Source organism: Tachypleus tridentatus, chromosome 1 (genome assembly GCF_004210375.1).
Source record: "Tachypleus tridentatus isolate NWPU-2018 chromosome 1, ASM421037v1, whole genome shotgun sequence".
Taxonomy (NCBI): domain Eukaryota; kingdom Metazoa; phylum Arthropoda; class Merostomata; order Xiphosura; family Limulidae; genus Tachypleus; species Tachypleus tridentatus.
Genome location: NC_134825.1, coordinates 95886754 through 95908462, shown reverse-complemented (window position 1 = coordinate 95908462; position 21709 = coordinate 95886754). Strand labels below are relative to the sequence as shown.

The following is a 21709-nucleotide window of genomic DNA, read 5'->3' as shown; positions in this document are numbered from 1 at the left end:
CATCTCATAGTGTATATCATCAGGTCTGACTGATGTACTGCCAGACCAATAAGGGGCCAGTTTGAGTTCCACCAGTGTCAAGAGGAGATTGATAGAAACAATAAGCTCAAAAGGAAAAAGGTGATCGCTCTGCCCGAGTATTGTTGGCCAAGAAGATGGAGGAAGAAGCAGAGGTGCTACATACCTGGTAAAAGCTTTCACCTAGAGTATCAGTGATGCTCTGGGTGTCAGCTACTTCCTGGCCATCAGAGAGCAAAATCAGGAGGGGGAAAGAATTATATTTCCCACTGACTTTTTCAATCTTGTCTCATATGACTTTGGACCTGGTGGTAGAAAAGATGCTGGTTGTGAACTTAATCCAGGATTCCTTCTGGCTTTGATGTCTTGCTTGCAGAGCATGTGCAAGGGCCTGCTGGAAAGCAATGCAGATCGAGAGTGTGAGATATCTAAAACAAGTATCTCCCAGTCCTGTTTGTGAGCCTTCCGTGCCATGTGGCAAGCAAGATTCCACCACAGACAAGGATAGTGTAGAGGTTTTAGGAATACACTGAGCTGCCTGTATAATAGACAGTCAGTCACTGCTGCCATGCAATCATCTATCGATGGCTTACAGATGATGACAGAGTCAAATTCTACGAAAGCAGTGAAAGAGGGCCAGTTGGTTTGATTTAGCTTCCACTGGGGCATGAAGAGTAGAACAGTGAAGGGGAACAAACTGAGAGATCAATAGCAGTAAAGAACTGACTAGATGCATGAAAATGAGTATAAAAACCAGTATTGAAAAGAGAAAGGTTGTGATCTTAGAGCATACACTCTATGGAGTGACCTTTCCCATCAATATCAGTACCTCCCCAGAGGGGATTATGTCCATTAATGTCCCCCAGGATTAAAAAGGGAAATGGCAACTGTTCAGCAAAAGCATCAAGATCTGATTGATCATAGGTCTCCTCAGGAGAAGGTAGAGAGAACAAACTGTGATGGTACGACCCAAGAAAACATGGATGGCTACAGGCTCCAAGGGTGTGTTTAGTAGCAAAGACAGGTTAGGCACATGCTGATCAACCAATAGCATTACCTCTCCATGCACCCATCCATCACACAACCTGTCATTTCTGTACAAAGCAAACTGCCAAAAGTTGACTATACCAGCAGGTTTCAGAAATGTTTCCTGTGAGGAAAGACACAGAGGATGGAATGAAGCAATCAGTGCCATGATGTCATCCAGATCAGAACATAAACCTCAACAGTTTCATTGTATCAAAGTGGCCATTTTTATTTATGTTTTCAACCATGTCTTTTTTTTCTTTATTTTCTCTATTCCAGGAAGGTCTGTCAACATCTATGGATCCTGCCTTGGGTCAATTGGGCAGGTCTCTGTCGTTGGAAGAAGATTCCAGTGACTGAGGATATGAACAAATGGTCATTTTGCATCTTGGGGTGGGAGAAGAAAATGTACCCAAGGAAATGCCTGTACCTGGAACCAACTGAAGGGGATCTTGGGGTTTGTTGGAATGTATGTTAGAAACAGAGATGGGTGTTGATGTTAATTCATCAACTTTTTTAACCAGGGAGGTCAAAAGACTTTTCATTTATTTTAAGAACGATTCTTTTCAAGGCACAGAGAGATCTGTCTGCACTACCACTGTAGTAGTGTAATGAAGTGCAGCAGCATACGTCCAAGATGATGTGGTGGACAGCAACTTTCGAGTCTCAGGGTATGTAATTTTTTGAATCGTTTTCAAATACTGCACCTCTTTTTCTTCCAACCATTTAGGGCAAGAACAAAAGTACGATGGGTGAGAGCCATTGCAATTAATCCAATGAGGGTCCATTTCACTCTCATAGGCATTGTGGTCCTTGCCACCACAATGAGCACACATCAAGGAATCACAACACGCCATCTTCAAGTAACCAAACTGCTAACACTGGAAACATCCAAGAGAATTTGGAATGTATGGCAATACCTTGCAATTAAGATAACCTGCCTTGATGGTGGCAGGTGAACGTGATGATGTAAATGTCAAAATGAGGACATTGGTCAGCATCATAGTTCCATCTTTGCGAGTGGAGATACGCTTTACTGCAGAAATTCCTTGGGTTGAGAATCCAGTGAGAGTATCTGACTCAGGGATGTTCTTCAAACATGTTCTAGACTAGCATTGTCTTTGAGTTTAGCAAGCTTATGGTCCCTACTTTCATCAGATGGTGGTGGTAGTTTTAATCTCTATGAAGGAGTATCTCAGTTTCTTTACATTAACATAAATGTGATTATCAGTGGAAGTAGTAACTTAATGAATACAGTTATCTTACTGAACATTAGCATCAGTACTACCTAAATCAAAAATATCATGGTCAATATTTTTGTACATAAACAAGTATCTGTTTTACTAAAAAAATAACTTGTTAGAATAAAGATAATAACAGATAAAATATAAACTTTTATATTTTTGTAGGTTTTGGAGGTTATACAAAAGAAATTTAATATTTCTTGGAAAAAAGAAAATTTCTAATCTTCAATCTAAAACTTACTTTACTCTTGGACTAATAAAAAAAGATTCAATATTTTCAGGGAGAAATCTTTAGAAAAATACCTTATTGAAAATTATTTTTTGTGTGCAAATGACATGTAATATTCATTAACACTCCTACGAAAAGTGGGGCCTAATAGGCCCCAGAGCAACTTGAAAGGTTATTAATATTAGGCTAATAATTTTGTATTTAAATGAAATTGCCATTTAAATCCATTAATGAATGGATTAACGAGATTCCCACTGACCCTATCTACTATCTAGCGAAACTACAGCCAAGGGAACAGGCTTGGAGAAATCAGGACTAGAAATGTCTTTTCGTAGGAGTGTTAAACATCTGCCACATTTTATGAGGAAACACATATAAAAATGTTATAGTACAAAAATTACAACAAGTCCGAATTGGTGACCAGGTGAATTAATTTAATGAACCCATGTTGAAAAAGTTAGAAACAAATCAAAGATATATACAACTGTTTGTAACACTGTTGGTTACCACAACTGTATCCAGAACTTCAAATAATTGTCTCTTTTTCATCAAAGACCACAAAGGCTGGTTCAGTTACTTTAGAACAAATTTACAAAACAAATTATTCTTCTCTAGTCTGTTTTTACAAAATAATATGTGGTAACTTCACTTTAATAACTGCCTCTATATACTCTTTATCACTAAATTCATGATTGTGCAGTCTAAAACTATCCCTAAATAAATTTTTGACATATATTTATATTCTAACAAAAGTTTAGAACATTCAATGCAACACTAGATATTTTGATGCAATAATACTCAATTAAACCAATGACAAATGTAAAAACTTTTACTAAGTGATGCAATGATCTCATAGTAGTAAACAACAGCTAATCCTTCACAATGAACTACACAATGTACAATTTGTAAAGTTATTTGAAAAACCTGCCATAAAGTATTGCTTCTCAAAATAACCAAATCAAATATGACATCTTTTTGATACAAATTATGATATCATAAATCTTGTATTAAACTTACTTAAACTGAAACATTTGCATATATCTAACAATAACAAAAACCCCTCTTCAAGAAAATTTTTTTCCAAATAAATATTTTGTACTATATACGGAGAATGTACTCAGTGTATGTTCAGAATCTACTCATACAATCTTCATCAACATTTACAGTCTCCATAATGGTTTCATTGCAGAAATTGTACAACACCCACCTCATGATTCTTATACTGTCACTTTAGCATCTCTGGATGCATGCAAGAAGCTAATGGTTTCTTTAGATGAGGAACTGTTTCCTTATTTCATGTAAAGGTAGTTCTGGAACTTCTTAATGGAAAATATGGTGGTCATTTTCTTAAAATACAAATATAAGAAAAGTTGTTGGTAATTGTTAAACCTATTCTTTAATTTCAATGTATTTGTCACCCATACAGTTTACTGTATATACTTGTATCTGTTACAGCCACACCTGCAACATTCATCTGTGCTTCAACCACTGCTCCCATGAGGTCTTCTTCCCATTGAAAGTACTGCTTCAACAGATTAGCATGGTAAATCTTAGTTTTCACACCATTTTCATCTTATAGTCCATTCCATTGACCACTTCCTGCAATTTAAAAGGTCTTCTCCAACTTAGGGTAAGTTTGTTGTTATTTGTGGGTAGCAGAAATAAGACCTTCTGCCTGACTTTGAAGCATCAGTCCTTGACCTTATAGTTATAGAAGTGCCTCTGACTACCTTGAGCTGCATTCAAGCTTTTTTGAGCAAGTTAGCAAATTTCCTCCAGTCAGTTCATAAGGTTTAACACTTACTGGTATGGTTTCCTGATATATATCTCTTTCTCCTATCCATAGTTCTTTCAATATCTGCACTGCATCTTGTATGACTCTTCTGTAAAGTAACTGAAAGGGTGAAAATTCTGTACTTGTTTGTGGAACTTCCAAGGGAGTAAATAATATTGGCTGCAGGTACCTGTTACTGTCACATGGTCGCTTTCATGGTACATCTTATTCAGCATGCTCTTTAAAAATCTATTGACTCTCTCACAGCATCCATTACACCTGGGATTGTATGGGGTGGAAAAGAACTATCTAGTGTTGATATGTCTGCACACCTCTACTACTAGTTTTGACGTGAAATGGGACCATCTCTCATTTGAGACTTCATTTAGAAAGCCTCCTCTGCAAAATTCTTCCAAAAGGGCTTCTGCTACTCTCTCTATCTCCATCTTTTACATTACTATAGCATATTGGTAAAGTGTTGCACAGTTTACTGCTGTCAATATGTACCAGTTGTCCTTGTTGGATACAGATGATAGTAGTCCAATTAAGTCCACAAACGTTCTGCTGAATGGTTCTTGTATGAGATGCTTCTCATGCAGTAGCACTTTGGCTACCTTCCCTCTAAGTATTGTCCTTTGGCAGTTGTCACATCACCTGTAGAATCTGGTCACAAACTGTTAGTTTTTGTAAGACCACATTCTTTATAGTAGATGCCTATGACTGGCAATACATTTCAACTATAAACAAACAGCAACATAATCCACTTGTTTTAAAATAATATGTATAAAACAAATCAAACATACATACAAATGTTTGCAACAACATTGGTTACCACAGTTTTATCAAGAGCCTTAAACAACTGTCTCTATTTTTCATCAACTTCTACACAGGCTAGATCAGTTACTTTAGAAAAAATTAACAAAATGAATTATTCTTCTTTACTCTGTTATTACGGGCCTGGCATGGCCTAGCGCGCGTAAGGCGTGCGACTCGTAATCAGAGGGTCGCGGGGTTCGCACCAGCATCATGCCAAATATGCTCGCCCTCCCAGCTGTGGGGGCATTATAATGTGATGGTCAATCCCACTATTCGTTGGTAAAAGAGTAGCCCAAGAGTTGGAATGGGTGGTGATGACTAGCTGCTTTCCCTCTAGTCTTACACTGCTAAATTAGGGACGGCTCGGTGCAGTGGGCTAACAACCTACTCACGTAAATACTTGTTGAAGAATCTGCAAGCGATTGCGGCCCTATGTTCCTAGATGGAATCTAATGGTGATAACTAACTAACTAACTAACTCTGTTATTACAGTACAGTCTAAGATAATTTCACTTTAATAACTGCTACTATAAACTCTTTATGAATGAACTCATGATCACACAATCTAAAATTAGCACTAAATAATGATTTTTCAACTCATATTTATACCCAATAAAAGTATAGAACAGTTCATGCAACACTAGTTACTCTGATGCAATAATAATCAATTAAATCAATGAGAAACTTAGAAACTTTTAATTACATGATGCAATAATCTTGCTATTGTGAACAATGGCTAATTCAATGCAATTGAACTATGCAACATATGATTTGTAATCAGTTAGTACATTGTTTAAACAAAAAATCAAAATTTACAATGAACTAATTAAAAGTGTCATTAATTAATCAACAACTTTACACTAACTACTCTAGTATAGCTAGTGTTTTCACAGTGTTCAAATTGTATGTCATACGCTCACAAATATCATAGTCACTTGAGTTAACTGCTCATCAACTGACATTAATTTGCCATACAAGGGTTCAGCCATTTTAATTATATTTTTAGCTGCACATAATCACAAATTATACACTACAACTTTTAATGCTAGATGTTTATTTTCAAGAAATATAACAAGTTTTTACTAATTATTACAAGTTTTTTGTATGAAAATAATTTTTTTTAACTTAAGTGTTTTTACTAAAAACATGCCTGTGGATTTACAGAGTCAGAGTCTGACTAGTTTGAATGAAAGGCAAATTTAATGTTAAGGTTAAAAATATTTTTTATTTTACAATTTAAATATTTCATTTGCATAACTTGTAGAACCACCTGCATGAACATCAAACATTTTTTCTTGTAAAACTTTATATTTTATGTTATTTTTCCTACCTTACAACTGTTTGACTGACCTTATAAATACTAAAAATATATAAAATAAAATAAACTACTCCCTTTTTTTAGAATGACTGCAAATTGTTAGACAATACACACTATTTGTGCTTAAAGACACAGCTAATGTAATTCAAATTTTCCAGTAATTTACATTTATTGCTTTACTGCTAGTTTGATTAGTTCCAAAACAAATTGTTACAATGGGGAAACTGTGTAAAAATAGCATAGAATTATCAACTTGCAGTCAAATTATATCATGCTGTATACGTGAAATAAGCTCATGATACAGATTTTTTAAATTAATTTTTCTCATCTAACATAATAGATTTCTATTTTTATATTTTAGTTACTTTTGTACAAAGAGTAAAAAATATACATAAAAAAGAAATCCATTAAGTACTTACATGTAAGTCTTGTACATTTTTGCTCTTGAAGTCTTGATGAAAGTTAACCCCATTTTCTTACAGAGATGTTATTACATCTTTATTTAATGTTTACTTATTTTAATTATGCAATTTAGAACCTAAAATATTACCAAGAAACAAAAAGAAACAATGTTCTAAAACTGTTATAATTCAACTGACATTCTAACTGAGAATCTAAGTCTTTTCCTTACCTGGTTGGGATAATTTAGACAATAGTAAACTATGTAATCGACTCAAGCTAACTGTGAGAATAAGATAACCTCATAAAAAGAGAAGTAAATTATATTTTCTTCCTATTTGTTATAAATAATCCAATAACAAATCTCAGGGAGAATTATCCAATTTTTTTTAAAAGACAGCATTTGCTTGGAGAGGCATGACATACAAGTTTCAGTTTATGGCATATAACTCAATAAAACAAAATGAATTACAAGTTTTAATTTTATCCTGTATATAAATAATGTATAATGTGTAAGAAATTCTAAAATGCACAATTCAGAAAAAAGAAGTGTCACATAACACATAAAAGAAAAGATTGTGAATTTATTTAAATATTTCCTTTTGTTAATAAAAACTACAACATACACTGGAATTTAAATTATAAACTATATTTTTATCCAGAATTAACTGACATATACTGTTAATAATGTAGTTTAATTAAATTTGAATGTAGCTCTGTATACAGATTATGATAGGTGCACACTGATCTGGCTGTATCTATACAGCTAAAACTCCTCCTAGTAAATGTCTACTATTAAATAAAAAACATAACCTATAACAATACTGCTTGCCATTAATGCTATATCACCTGCATACAATGATCTATTGGCCACTGGACTTGAAAAATTAATCATCTATGTGTTTTGAATAGAAATGGAAAATTAAGTGAAATAATCTAATCAGTGATACATGCAGCAAATACGGGTCAGTACAGCAATATACAATTAAAACTTCATATCATAGCCATCACAAAATATCCCAAAGAAAAGATCCCAAATATATCCCAAATCCTTTACTTCAATAACTTTAGACTATTATCTTTAATTATTGGTTTCTGAAAAATAAGAAAGGAAATAAAATATTGATAAACAAACCTTTCCACTCCAAGTTCTTGGTCAACATTTTTTCCAATGCTGACAGTTTTATTATCGCAAGTGGTGCGCCGTGGAATTCCACTAGGAAGATGTTTTCCTGGAGTGATTGTAGAGGGCTTCCTGACAGAAATATAACATCTAGAAGAGCTAGCTGTTGTTCTTGGAGAGTTGGAAGTCGATGTATTTGAGACTGCTGCTGTACAAACATTGTAACAGAAGACATGATATATGATATAAAAATCTGTTGCACTCTAATATCACAACACTTTAAAGTTAACACATAATTTTCCAATTTCAATTGTACACTGACTAACCTTGTAATCACAAACTATCAGTGTTTCCATACTATAATTATTATGTTTTATATACCATAAAAAATTTGGCAGAATTTTAGTGAACGTTATGTCTTTTGAACCCCTAAAAATACGTTTTTTATTTAGTGTTTCTACTAAAGGTTTATCCATGAATAAATGAAATAAGAGTCAATATTAGACACTTTTTAAATCTAAAACATCCTAAAATAAATAACATTTTTATTCAGTCAAACTTTCTATTTTACTTGTTGTTTTCTCTATCCTAACTCTATACAAACTTGGCCAATTTGATCAACATTGTAACTGCAATATAAAAATATGGAACAAATAAGATATTTAGGATAAACAGTTGTAGTTTTCTGCAGTTTTTCTAGAAGGATTTGTTCCATATTTTTATATTGTAACTGCAATATAAAAATATGGAACAAATCCTTCTAGAAAAACTGCAGAAAACTACAACTGTTTATCCTAAATATCTTAAGGCATGTAATATTCTGCATATGTTTCTACTTAATTTTATGGTTTTATTGCTTTTCAAACCCTGCCTATTTAATAATCCTGGAATACAAGCTGTAAATCACTTGGCAAAAGCATAAAATACCTTGTGAAGAGCTTCTATTACTATTAGTTTTACATTATTATATATATTCCAACCTTTTCTAACCTAACAAGTTTCAACTTTTATGTTTTAGCTACTTTTATAACAATAAAAAATGCATGTGAAAATACGAAATAAATTACCTATCTTTAAAATTGTGATTTCTGCTACTGTTGCCAATTAATTTTAAGCCTACTTTTTTATTATGATGATCTCTTACAGTGAATAATTTTTATATTTTTAACTAATGTACCTAAAAACAAAGAACAATAGTCCTTACAGAGTAAATACATTTCTACAAATATTATAATTTAACTGGCCTTCTAATTAAGACAAACAGTACTTAAAATAATTCTCTTTCCTTAATTAACAGCATAACGTTAATATGACATACAATCCTAAATATACAAAACAATATAATGTTCAATCTAGTCTATTTCTAAAGCCATATAAATAAATACAAATACAAAGAATGAATGAATGAAAACACTTTTATTAGGTACAAATAAATTGTGAATAGTACAAAAATTATAATTTTCCTGTAACGAAAATGCATTTCCAATAAGTACTTCTGTCACAAGTTATGCTATTCCCATTCACTGCTGCCCTCTATATGCAAACCTTTCACTCAACCCCCTTTTGAAATTGCAAAATTCTAGAATATCTCTCATGCATATAGAAGCATGACATGCTCACATGATGCAAGTGACTCCCTTCTACAATTCTCTACCAAAGTATCAATTCAAAGTTTGGCAGATCTCAGCACTGGAAAAGTTGGATGAAAGGATGGAAAGTGTGAATTGAGGAAATGCATTTTCACTATAGGAAACTTATGACTTCCAGTACAGTACTCTTTGCCCATTTGTCGAATGTGTAGACTATACAGTCAGAAAATTAGAGAAGCAGATATAAGTGAGAAAGAATGTGGCAAGAAAGTGGTCTTAGCCAGAGAAAGATATTGTAACTCAATCCCACAATGATAAAGGCAGGTGTATAAAGATGCACCTCTGGCTGTAGAGTGGTTGGGGTATGGCAGACTACACTAAGTAAGTCAACTACATCCAAAAACTCCTTGTAGGGTACTGATGCCCAAGCAAGGGTAGAATAAGGGTCATACCATTTTCACCTCTAATCCATGAATCAGGGATTAGGAAAAACTATAAGTCCTGGGTATAACATGAGGATTAGCTTTCAGCTGTCAATTTGAGAACTTAATATCTAGTTTCAGAGGATGCCTACTGCATGGTACCAACTCCCCCAACCGTGGCATAGGCTGGGACTATCCAAATGGGAATAACATTTCCATAAGAGAAGAATGAGAAATAGTCAAAGAGATAACCATAACACAGATAGAGGAGATCAAGGGAGAAAGACAGAGAACCCAATCCTATGTGTGGACTTGTGTTGATTGGTTCTCTCTAATCTAAAACTTCCTCATGGGGTACTGAGGAGGTTGCATGATGGATGGATGAAGACTCCCTTTCAATGGGATGAATTGTATTCTGATGTCTCACTGTTAATAAGTCAACTACAATCCAAAACTCAGTCACTAATGACCAAAATCCATAAGAGTGCAGGAAAAGAGAATTATACCATCTTCACTTTATGTTTAGCAGACCAGAGTTAACTTCATACCACAATTTATGACAGAGACACATGACAGCAATATGATAAATTGTTTGACTGATACAGAAACCCAACATTCAAACAACTGATATAGTAAAGGAGTTTCTATAATGTAAACTATCTTACTCTAAACCAATCCAACACAAATCACTCCCAGTGCAAGAACATACTCAGAATAAAAAAGTCATCAGGGTATAGTATAAGAGAAAGAACCATATTAATCTGCAAGCTTCACCACCATGGTCCACAACAAAAGAGGAAGAAACAAGAGTGTAAATGATCAAAGAAATAAACACCTGTGTGTGTGTGTGGTGGTGGGGGGGGGTAAAATAAGAAGTCCCAATCAACAGAGTGAGCAGAAATTCTGACTGCTTGCTCTACATCTACAACATTTATTAGGAAATCGCTTACAGAGATGGAGCATCTGACTGAAGGACACCTAGTCACTTACATCATTCCCTTATTCTCAACTGAATGGTTTTATAATTATCTGTATCTTACATCATTATCACATTCAGGAGAATGTCTTCATGGTCCACCACCTCAATGATTCAAAACTGGAAAAGGATAAGGGCTGCTATACTTTAGTGGAAGAAAAAATGAGCAAGGGGACATAATGGAGAGTCTAGAGAAACACCAGAGACAGTGCAGTGAGAGGCCATGAAAACCCTATTTTGTAAAGCAGACCATTGTCGATTTATTTGATCTAAGGAATGGTACAAATGGACAACTATCTCCTGCTGCTTTACCAACGAACTCTATGAGTTAGTACAGTCCAAAAAAGTCATATGAATGAAACAAATACACCTTGATGCAAATCTATGTGAAATATTCTGGAACACCCCATCTAAACCATTTGGCAGGCATAAAAATTATAATTGTTAAGTCATCATGGCCTTACAATGCAGATTTAACTGATCTGAGTAAACCTGGACAGGCACCACTTGTCACAAAGCAAGATCCATTAAAGAAAAAAAGGGACATGGCCCTGAAAAATAAATTATATATATATATATATATATATATACACACACACACACACACAAATGCATCTTATCCAGCCACAGTCTCAGGTGGAAGACAGTGCCCAGATGAGAAAAGTCACCAGAAGTAGATAATGGAAGATAAACTTATGAGATATAGTCTTAGTGATCAACAGAAGTATCCAAATGAGGGTTGGATGAGGGCTCCCAAGTCAAAGGGGTGAATTTCATTCTTATGTCTCACTGTTGGTGAATCAACTACAATCCAAAACTTGCAAGGATATTGTAACTCGATCCCACAATGAGAAGGCTGGATGAATAAAAATGCACCCCTGTGTGTGGAGTGGCTGGGTTGTGGTGGAACATACTGAGTGAACTACATCCAAAACCTCCTTGCAGGATACTGAGATCCAAATATCTATTGGATATATTTGGAATGTGTAGCAATACAAATACCCACTTGATGCTAAATCACAGAAGTTATCCCCAAAAAAAACAACAACAATCAGAAAGTGAAACAGGTAAAATAACAGGTGCTTTAACCAAAGTGAAAACACCAGAAATTTATTACAAAGAAAACAGAAGACAAGGAATAAATGCCCAATCTAATCTTAAGCCAAATCCACAGAATAAAAGAGGAAGAAAAAAGTCACAAACCTGATTGGTGGCATGGAATGAAATAGCTGGAAAAGAAACTAATGAAAAGAAGCCTTGAAGGTAGCAAAGCAACCCAGAACAGGTGCAGGACAGAGCAAATCAACCAGATCTGACTGAGATTGAAGGTGGAAGATAGAAGGAAATGAAAATGAAGAAAAAAGAACATTCCCCATGAGCCACCAAAGTGGAGGGTGGGAAAAATTGATGAAAAACAAAAAGGACAAATTAAGGTGAAGCAACTGAAAAAACTAAATCTGTGTCAGCTAGGAAGGACCACTCACAAAGACCTACACAGAGTAGCAAAGACAAATGAAATACCCCCAGGGAAAGTGGTAAATGAGATGAGAAAATAAATTTATAAATAGGTCCAACCCCTGTCTGAATACATCAATAAACAATACAAGTGAATAAGTCACCAGAGTCAAAGACTTATAGATCTGAAACAACCCTCAAGGGCAAGGAACAAAAGTAGTACCCAACCCCTTGGTAAATAAACTTAAGACAGCACCACAAGGGATGAAAAACAGGAATGCTAGCTTCAGAATACAAAACATCAACCATGTGTATCCTCAGGTTTGGAGAAGGGACCCACCATGGTGCGATAACAAACAATGCAGGGAAAAAGGAAAGAAGTAAATGAAATGGAACAGATCAATTAGAACTGAGAATATGTGACAAAGGGAGGAATGCTCAGATGTATTACAAGCACATAACAGGAAAGTGCCAGATATGGAACATGAGTAGAGATTGCAATGGCTAAAGAGACAAACTAGTAACTAAAAAAGAAAAAAATATCATATGTAGCAATACAGATACCCAACATAATTTTAAATCACAGGAGTAACTCCCCCTCACCCCCAAAAAAAAAAGACCAGTGGAGGAAAAGAGCTTCCCATAAATCCCAATAAGAACTAGAAAGGAAATAAACTTGAAACAAGACAGTGTCCCACCTTAGAAGACTCCAAAAGCAAAGAAGCCATATTTCTAGGGAAGGAGCCAAAGATGACAATCACCCCAACATGACAGTAAGGAGGAGGAAGGTAGCCCAAAAAATTTCTCAAAAAAATAGACAGAGTGCTTCAGAAGTGATTTATGGTGGTCAATACCAGTAAAAGAGGCAACAGGGGAAAACAGAAGATGGAAAACTTAAAAAATAAAGGGATCAGATTAACAGATTCAGCCCACCATAGATAAATAGATATTCAAAGTACAGAGAAGCAAGAAAATAAAAAAACAGTCTATCAAACTGTAAGCTGCTAGGGAAAAATTAATCAAAGCCAATGGAGAGTGATGCATGCCAACACCATCTCTGAAAAGAAAAACAAAAAGGCCCAGGATGAACTGAAAATAAAAATGTCTGGAAAAGGAGTAAAAAAGAACTGTAAAATGTATATAAAAAGAACTGCAGTAGGCCTAGTGCCAAACATACTCTGCAGTAGAGGCCTTGAAAGGCCAATTCATAATCAGGTGAAGGAAAACTGTCAAAATAAATGTTGTCCTAAATAAGTTCAGAAGCTTGAAAAAGAAGGTGAACAACAGTGGGAGAAGGTTGGGCAGACCTCAGACCCAGGGATCATGAAAAGCAAAACTTATTGCAAGAAATATAAATATAATTAATTAAGAAAACGAAAATGTCATTGTATTGTAAAATTAAGAAAGTGCATACCAAAAATAAAAAATTTAGTGAATGGTATTTGTTGAAGAAACAACATGTTTAACCTCATTTATGACTTACCAGTAACATGTATGACAAGTGAGCCTACAATTATAAAGACACATTGTAAGCCTAAACTTATATTATAGTAGAAAAGGACATTATTATCTCTTTCAATACAGGGCCAGTCTACACGACTGACCACATGACCACTTAGCACTCGTTTAAAGTTTTTCTAGATTTAATACTTCTAACTTACAATATAGTGTGTATATTTTCACAAAACTTGACAGTATTACATGTAATAATACAATTCTTTAACAAACAAAAAATCATATTTTTGTGAAGCATATCTGATAAAATAAAATAAAGATTTGTCCATAAATATCTTATTTGTTTTCAATAGCACATGTGCAAAGTCATTTTCATGTTAAAATTAGAAATACTATGCCTTATCTCAAAAATTTCAAACTTCTTATGTGTAATCTCCAAGACCTCTTAAATACATTTCAAATGTTTTTTTCAGTAAAACATGATAGTTTATATATAATTTTTTCTAAAATAACTCAAAATTGGAATGGTAAATCTGACCAACCTCATACTAAAAAAATAAATTACCATTTTTGCCTATCTATAATGACTTCATATCGTAATATAAAATTATATTCATTTATCCTAATTATCTCTAAGTTCATAACAGCATACATCTATTTATAATTAAATTTTATTGTTTGTTATTTTGTTGTTTTTTAAATTTTGCACAAAACTACTCAAGGGCTATCTGCACTAGCCATCCCTAATTTAGAAGTGTAAGACTAGAGGGAAGGCAGCTAGTCATCAACACCCACCGCCTACTCTTGAACTACTCTTTTACCAATGAATGGTGGAATTGACTGCACATTATAACATCCCATGTCTGAAAGGGCAAGCATGTTTGGTGCAATGGGGATTTGAATCCAAGATCCTTGGATTACGAGTCAAGTGCTTTAACCCACCTGGCCATACCAGGTCCATTTTGTTTTGTTGTCCTTCCAACCATGACCAATCACTGTTCACGAGCTTATAAGTTGCAAACCACTTGGGAAATGGGTAGCTCACATTACACTATTGAATTACATTACCCATGAACTACTACAATTAGAGCAAGTAGCTCACATGTGTGCCTTGTAAAACATTTTTAACATTTTTATTTTATTATTATTATTGTTATTATTATTTATTTTATTTAATCTAATCTTAAATAACTTAGAAATATCCTCATTTTTATATCATAGCTTGTTTTATAACCATACATAAAAAATAAACTTGAAAATCATAAAATACTTATCAAATTTTCCTTTTCCTTGCTCTTGGTTGCTGAAGATACTTAACCTTAATTTTTTTTCTACTCATAGTATTGCAATTAATAATTTCTATTTAATAATGCTATAAACAATATAGACTAATAATGTGCAAAATGTAGACAAATTCCTTTACCTATTCAAAAATTTTCTTGCTTTCTAACTCTGTAACAAGAATTATTATAAATTCATATAAGCTAGCCATTAACTTTCTTACAGGAAGGCTGTTGGTGTTCTTAGTGAAACTGACATATAACTGTTCAGAATATAATACTATATAGAACAAATATTCTGATAAACAAAAACTTTGAGTCCCTATTAGTTACAAGTAATGTATAATTAAATGCAAGAGTGAACTATTAACAAATTATGAAAGAAAGAACATGACATATGAGTGTGGCAGGAGAAGTCTGAAAAATAAGCTTTGGTGAAAAATCAAAAAAAGGGAAGAGCAATAAATGTACTTAAAACAGGTAAAGTCAAGTGGAAAAAACAGAAAATATCTCCATTTCATATGATATTTTAAATTAAAAGAAGAGAGCAAGAACAAAAAATTGTCTTCAGTGATGTCGAGAAACCCACTTGTTGAGAAATTTATATGCCAAACGAGCCGTTTGGCTCGTTTATATACAACCCAAACGAGCCGTTTTTGCATATAAAAAATTGTCTTGATGATAGTACTGCCAAATAAGAAGTGAAAGTTCAGTAGAATCGAATAGAAGGAGTCATGTGTCAGGAGAGTTTATCACACTCATATTAATGAAAGGTTTTTGCATGATTATTTGCATGTGAGGTGCAGTTGAGCCATGTCAATCTTGAGTCGCATGGAATCTCGCACCTTATGGTATGTGCAAAAAAATTGTATACAGAGAGCAGCACCAAATGTGAATAGCTATCTAAGTGAGTTGAGGTAATGTACCATATTGAAATCCAATGTACTTTTGAACCAGATTTCAACTATGTTATGACAGTTTCTACAATATCCTTTGTATGTTCCACTGAAAGATATTCAAATTCCAACCATTAGTGAAGCAGTCAGTCAATTTAGACAAGTTTGTATGTCTATTCAATAATCTTTTCCACTCACACTGAGTTCTCACTTGCAGCATACAGTCAGTATCACCTAACTGTTCACTGTTTTCCATTTTTATTGCAACTGTTGGCAGAATCTGATAACAGATGTCTTTCAACAGCTAGTCAGTGAACTACCATTACTAGACAGGTATCCACAATCATGTCTCTTAAAAAATGAGATCCTTGCTCCCACCTTCCTATTATCTTACAGACTAACTAATAAATAACTAAATGTCTGTGTTTACAGTCTTTATGATCAGTCTATTCTGCATATCAAAATACAAAAAGTGTTTTACAAATATATGCAGGGGAAGAAGCAGCCAATCATTGCACAAATATCCATCAATACTATTTGAAAAGACAGAAACAAACTAAAATTATTTTAAACAATTATTACTGAAAATATTCTTTATTAAAAAATAAAAGGCAAAACCCAATCATATATAAACAAATCTCAACTCGTATCACAGGTCTCTTACCAAGTTTTCCAGTCACAAAATTCTCCACAACAGGTATTGTCGTTTTAATATAATGTTGACCAGAAGAATTAACTGTTGTAACTGCATCTGCATTTCCCACATTCTTTGATTCTGTTGTTTCCACTACAGTTTGTTTCTTGTACAAAGGTGGTCCATCACTTGTTTTTTTAGCATTATGACTGTCTAATAAAATTATTACATTATGTTCTTGAATAACATTTGCTACAAACTGCATAAAACTTTGGAAAACATCCTTGACAATTCTAGAAAAAATTATTTAAAATCAGCATCTGACTACAAAAATGCAACACTTTTATTTAATACTACTACTATAAAATACCAACAATTTTCTGTAAGATTCACAGGTCACCAAATGATTCACAAAACCTTAATATACCATTGAAGCTCCACAACTGCTTTTGTAATAACATCAAGAGGATTCAATATCTTCCCCCTTCATAAAAAAAACAAAGAAACTTATTACAATACCCACCTGTGTGGGTTAAATGGTATGAACACAGTTTTAAACAAGGTACCCCCAGCATCCTAAGAGAACCAGAAACACAAAGCTGAATACCAGAGTTGTGTTTGAGACCCTAAAACCTATTCTTAAACCTCAAGATGCCTGGATGGTTTCCAAGGCCAAAGAGGTGTAAGTATATTGACTCAGGTAGCACTTAACCATCAGGATCCTTTCATCTCATTCATGGATTACCATACACAGCAAACAAATGGATGAATGTCTGGATCCCTGGAAGGTCTCCATACAGCACGATCCTACCATAAGGGAATTAGATGGTTTTTACTTGGTCCACTGACAAAGATAAAAGAACCTATGAATATTTTACCATACTATGACCTAGAGTATGTAGCCTCACCTACAGAGAAGTAGCAATATTCTATTTCAGGACATGTGTATTAATGCTGATGGAAACTGTTAATAATAGAGCTGAGTTTATGATAAATATAAAATTTTAACAGTCCTATTCCATATTAAAATGAATATCCAAAGGCAAAACTTAACCAATTATCTAGACTTGTATTCTCAACACACTTTTAATAGTATACATACATACAGAAAGAAGAATAGATACAATTACAAACCATCACCACATAAGTTCAGCTACCATTTGAGCAATTACTACATCTGGTATATTAATATAAATATGGCTCTAGCATTTGTTAAAGTACCCAGAAAATGAAATAGAAGCATTAAACTAGCTATTAAAAGCAAACTATGAATGTTCCAGTAAAAGGTGAAGGAAAAAACTGCAGTTACAAAGCTAACAGCTGAAAGCTCTGGAGAAACTCAACAGTTGCTGATTGAATAACAATGAGAAACTTTATATTAACCACAGTATTGGGAGTGCAGTTAAAAAAACTATTCATTATCTTAAAAGAAATACAAAAGGACCAAGTGTTCCTTATTTAAGGAAGTACACAGGGGTACTGTTATACACCTATAATTTACCTTGTTAACAATTCTGTGTATGATTTTTTTATATATGTAAAAATGGCCGGTATGGGTAGAGAAAGCACTATGTAGAGGAGCCAACAATGTTTCGACCTTCTTCGGTCATCATCAGGTTCACAAAGAAAGAAAGAGGTAATTGGCTGATAGCTGACCATATGTTTGAAAACAGTTGTGTAATTGAGTGTAGGAATGTAGAGGGCGTGCTTAGATGTTGGATTATATTGATTAATATAGGTATAAAGGTGTTCCTTTGTATTGGTTTAGTTTGGGCTTGAGTTGTTGTATAAGTAAGGCTTCTTTAATTTTGAATTTGTTTATATTGTTTCTTTATTTAGTATTTGAGTGTTTTCTATGGTTACATTGTGTTTATTTGATATGCAGTATTTGAAAATGCGTGAAGGTGACTTTCTGTGTTCTTTGAATCTGGTTTCCATTTTTCTACTTGTTTCTCCAATATAGAAGTTGTGGCAGTTATCACATTGTATTTTATAAATAATGTTGGTGTGGTGTTTGTCAGTGTAGTTTTTACATAGTATAGACCTCAGTTTTGTGCCTGGTTTTTGAATAAATTTGGTATTAACTGGAATTTCATATTTTGTTACTAATTTTTGCCAAATGTTGGTTATTTTTCTACTGATGTCAGGAATATATGGTATGCAGCAGCATATGGTTTCGTGATTTTTAAAATCGTGGGATATATTTATTTTTGTTAATTGATTTTTCTTTTTGTCTAGATGTGTGCGTATAAAGTTTTCTACAGTTTGTGGAAGAATCTTGTTGATGTTTGTGAAGTATTGTTTTATTTTGTCTAATTCATCATTAATTTTGTCTGGTGATTTTTTTATATGTATAGATTTTTTGTTTTCATGTGCTTAAAGGTTTTAATAATAATATCTGATACAAGGATGGTTATATCAGTTTGCTTTCTATATTCTAAATTCTAATTTTGTTTCAGAATTTTGGACACCATGATCAATCTTGCACTCTGATTTACACTTGGAAATTAAATCCCAGATTTTAGCATTCAAAGTTCCTAAACTTAATGTTGACCAGGTTACTCTTGTGTGATTGAATAGTGGGAGTTGACTGTCACTCGTGTAGCACACTTAAGGCTCCTAAGTGAAGAGTTGTGAAAAATTTGGGTTTACTAAATACTAAGTCACATCCAGCCCTATTCTTGTAACAGAACATGTTCCTCAGTAGTCAAGTGGGAAAAAAAACACCACATACAAAAAGACAAAACTGTTTTAATATCAGCAAACTAAAAACACTGTAAAGGCTTAATTCTTTTTACAACTGACTGAAAAACTCCTACTTGTATCAACTATCTGGTATTTACTTTGCAACAAACTTTGAGCAGAATGACATACCATGAACCCACAAAAATCACCAAACTACAAAACTTTACCTCCAATGTCCACATGATTACTGCAACGAGGCTTTGCTGTTGCAGATACACTTCTTTGAACTTTTCCTTGTGACAAAGATTCATTTGTGGAGCTCTCTACCAAGGGACGTAGTACTCGAAGTGACACATTGGATCCCGATCGTGAACCACAAATTTCGTTCTGTGAATAAACAATGATAAGCATATCACAATATTCAATAGGATTGCTTAAGTTATATAACAAAAGACTGTAACTCCTTCATTTTGATTTTTACACAGCTTAAGACTTAGTTAACATATACAAAACAAAACAAACACATCACATAAAGTTTAATTGTGGTAATGCTATATCACAAGAGACAATTAGCTTCACATTTTGATAGTTTTATGAAATTTTACCAAAGTTACACCCTGGTTAGAGAAACTATTTAAAATCATTATATTTCAAAATTGAAGCACAAACTTAAAAAAAATTTCACCCAACTTTTTAGGTAACTGCCTTTCACCAATAAGTTAAACTGTTGCATGCATTATGATAAATTATTGCTTCTATGAAAATGTTTTTATTACATTTAGCATAAACAGTTTTAAAAGAAAACTTTAGATCTCTGATCTAACAAAGACAAAGAAAAGTAGAGTTTACTTAAATATATTTTGAACATTTCAAAAAATTGCATCTTATTGTAACTTTGAATTCAATAATGAAGTGTTTTATCAAACTGACTGAATAACCACAAGATCTAAACTAGCTCATATTCTTGTGAAATATTTACATTACCATGACAAAATTTGGTTCAAATAAAGTTTAGACTCATTAATATCATTATGAATTGAGGTGACCTGCTCTAAGCTTCTGAAACATCCTTGCCCACTTCTCATCACAGAGGGTCCCCTTATTCTAACCCCAATGTTAAGTTCCAATCAGTAAGAATTCTCTATGGTCCAGCACCTCTGTAGGTAAGAGCTGACAAATGGTAAGGATTTCCTGTGCTTCACTCAAAAATGGAGAGAAAATTTCCTGTAGGGAAGACCTGGAGAATATGCCTGCATTCCCATCAGGCACCTGCCACAAAGATCTTTTACTGGAGACAGTGCAATGGATAATTGTTAAAGCCTATTTATGAAAGTCAGCAAGAACTAGCCAGAGAAACAGGCAGATACACAAACTTTGGTGATGGCTTTCAGCATGATATTCTATGAAATAAGTACAGTCTGTGTCAGGCTGTAATTTTATATACAATTACTAGTGGTTATACTAGCTGCCTAGTGGGATCTTAGAGGGACTGTGAAGTGACTAATACAAAATTTTGTTGACAAAATCTGTAAGTCATCTTTAACTCTGATAACAACACTTCATACCCAATAACACCCAAACTGATTATAGTTGTCAAGTCCATTACAACATCAAAGACCATTTAACATATACAGACTTAGAGTTGAAATTAGATAACTTACAATACCCAGATAGGTTAATACAGGTAATGATTTCACATCATTCAAGGCTGGTACCCATTCAACATTAGCAATATCCCACAAACTGACTCCATCTAAAAGCTTAATGTTACAATCACAATGTTGTTTCTCAGATGCTTCTAAAGCATTCTGATCAGAAGTTGTCAGTGGAATACATTTTGTTTTTGATATTTCATCTCAAAAGCAAAAACTTGTGACAAAATTCAAAGTAAAAAATAATAATCAGTCACACTGGTATTTGTCAGCAAGCACATACTTTCTGTACTCCATGTGTAATTGTTACCATATAGGAAAAGACAAGGTATTAAAAAGGAAAGCTGTGAACTTGACAAAATAACTGAATTTAACAAAGTGGACAGTGGCAGATGTTTATCTTCTTACTAGATCAAGTAGCATAGCAAACCTAAAATTTACAGCATCTCAACCACGTTCAATTACTTGTTTACCCAGTATTTATTAACACACATTTTAGTGGCTTAAACCTTTTTTTAAATATTGTGTTAGTGGTAACTGTTCAAACATCTTTGTGCTTTAAAGTTTCAGTTTTTAGCTACTGTAGGGAGATTGAGAAGCAACTGTTTTAATTTTCCAAGTGGATAATACACATAGTTCTATCTTTCTAGCCAGAAAATTAAAAGAAATAATGAACCAAAGTGAATCAATTTTGTGCAACTAATATATATTGTTTTAT

The 21709-nt window shown here is 33.6% G+C and overlaps 1 protein-coding gene across 11 annotated transcripts in view; it reads right to left on the bottom strand.

Annotated features, from left to right (window-relative positions):
• The window catches only part of LOC143256160 (MAP/microtubule affinity-regulating kinase 3-like), a 121387-nt gene that overhangs the window by 33308 nt on the left and 66370 nt on the right, over positions 1-21709 (bottom strand). For 10 of the 11 annotated variants that reach the window (XM_076513056.1, XM_076512975.1, XM_076513063.1 and 7 more), the window contains 3 exons: positions 19567-19726; positions 16685-16867; positions 7960-8155 (listed from right to left, as the gene is read on the bottom strand). In XM_076513056.1, coding sequence (XP_076369171.1) covers positions 7960-8155; positions 16685-16867; positions 19567-19726 — 539 coding nt within the window. The remainder of the gene's footprint in view (positions 1-7959; positions 8156-16684; positions 16868-19566; positions 19727-21709) is intronic. The other variant, XM_076513050.1, reaches the window with a different exon arrangement.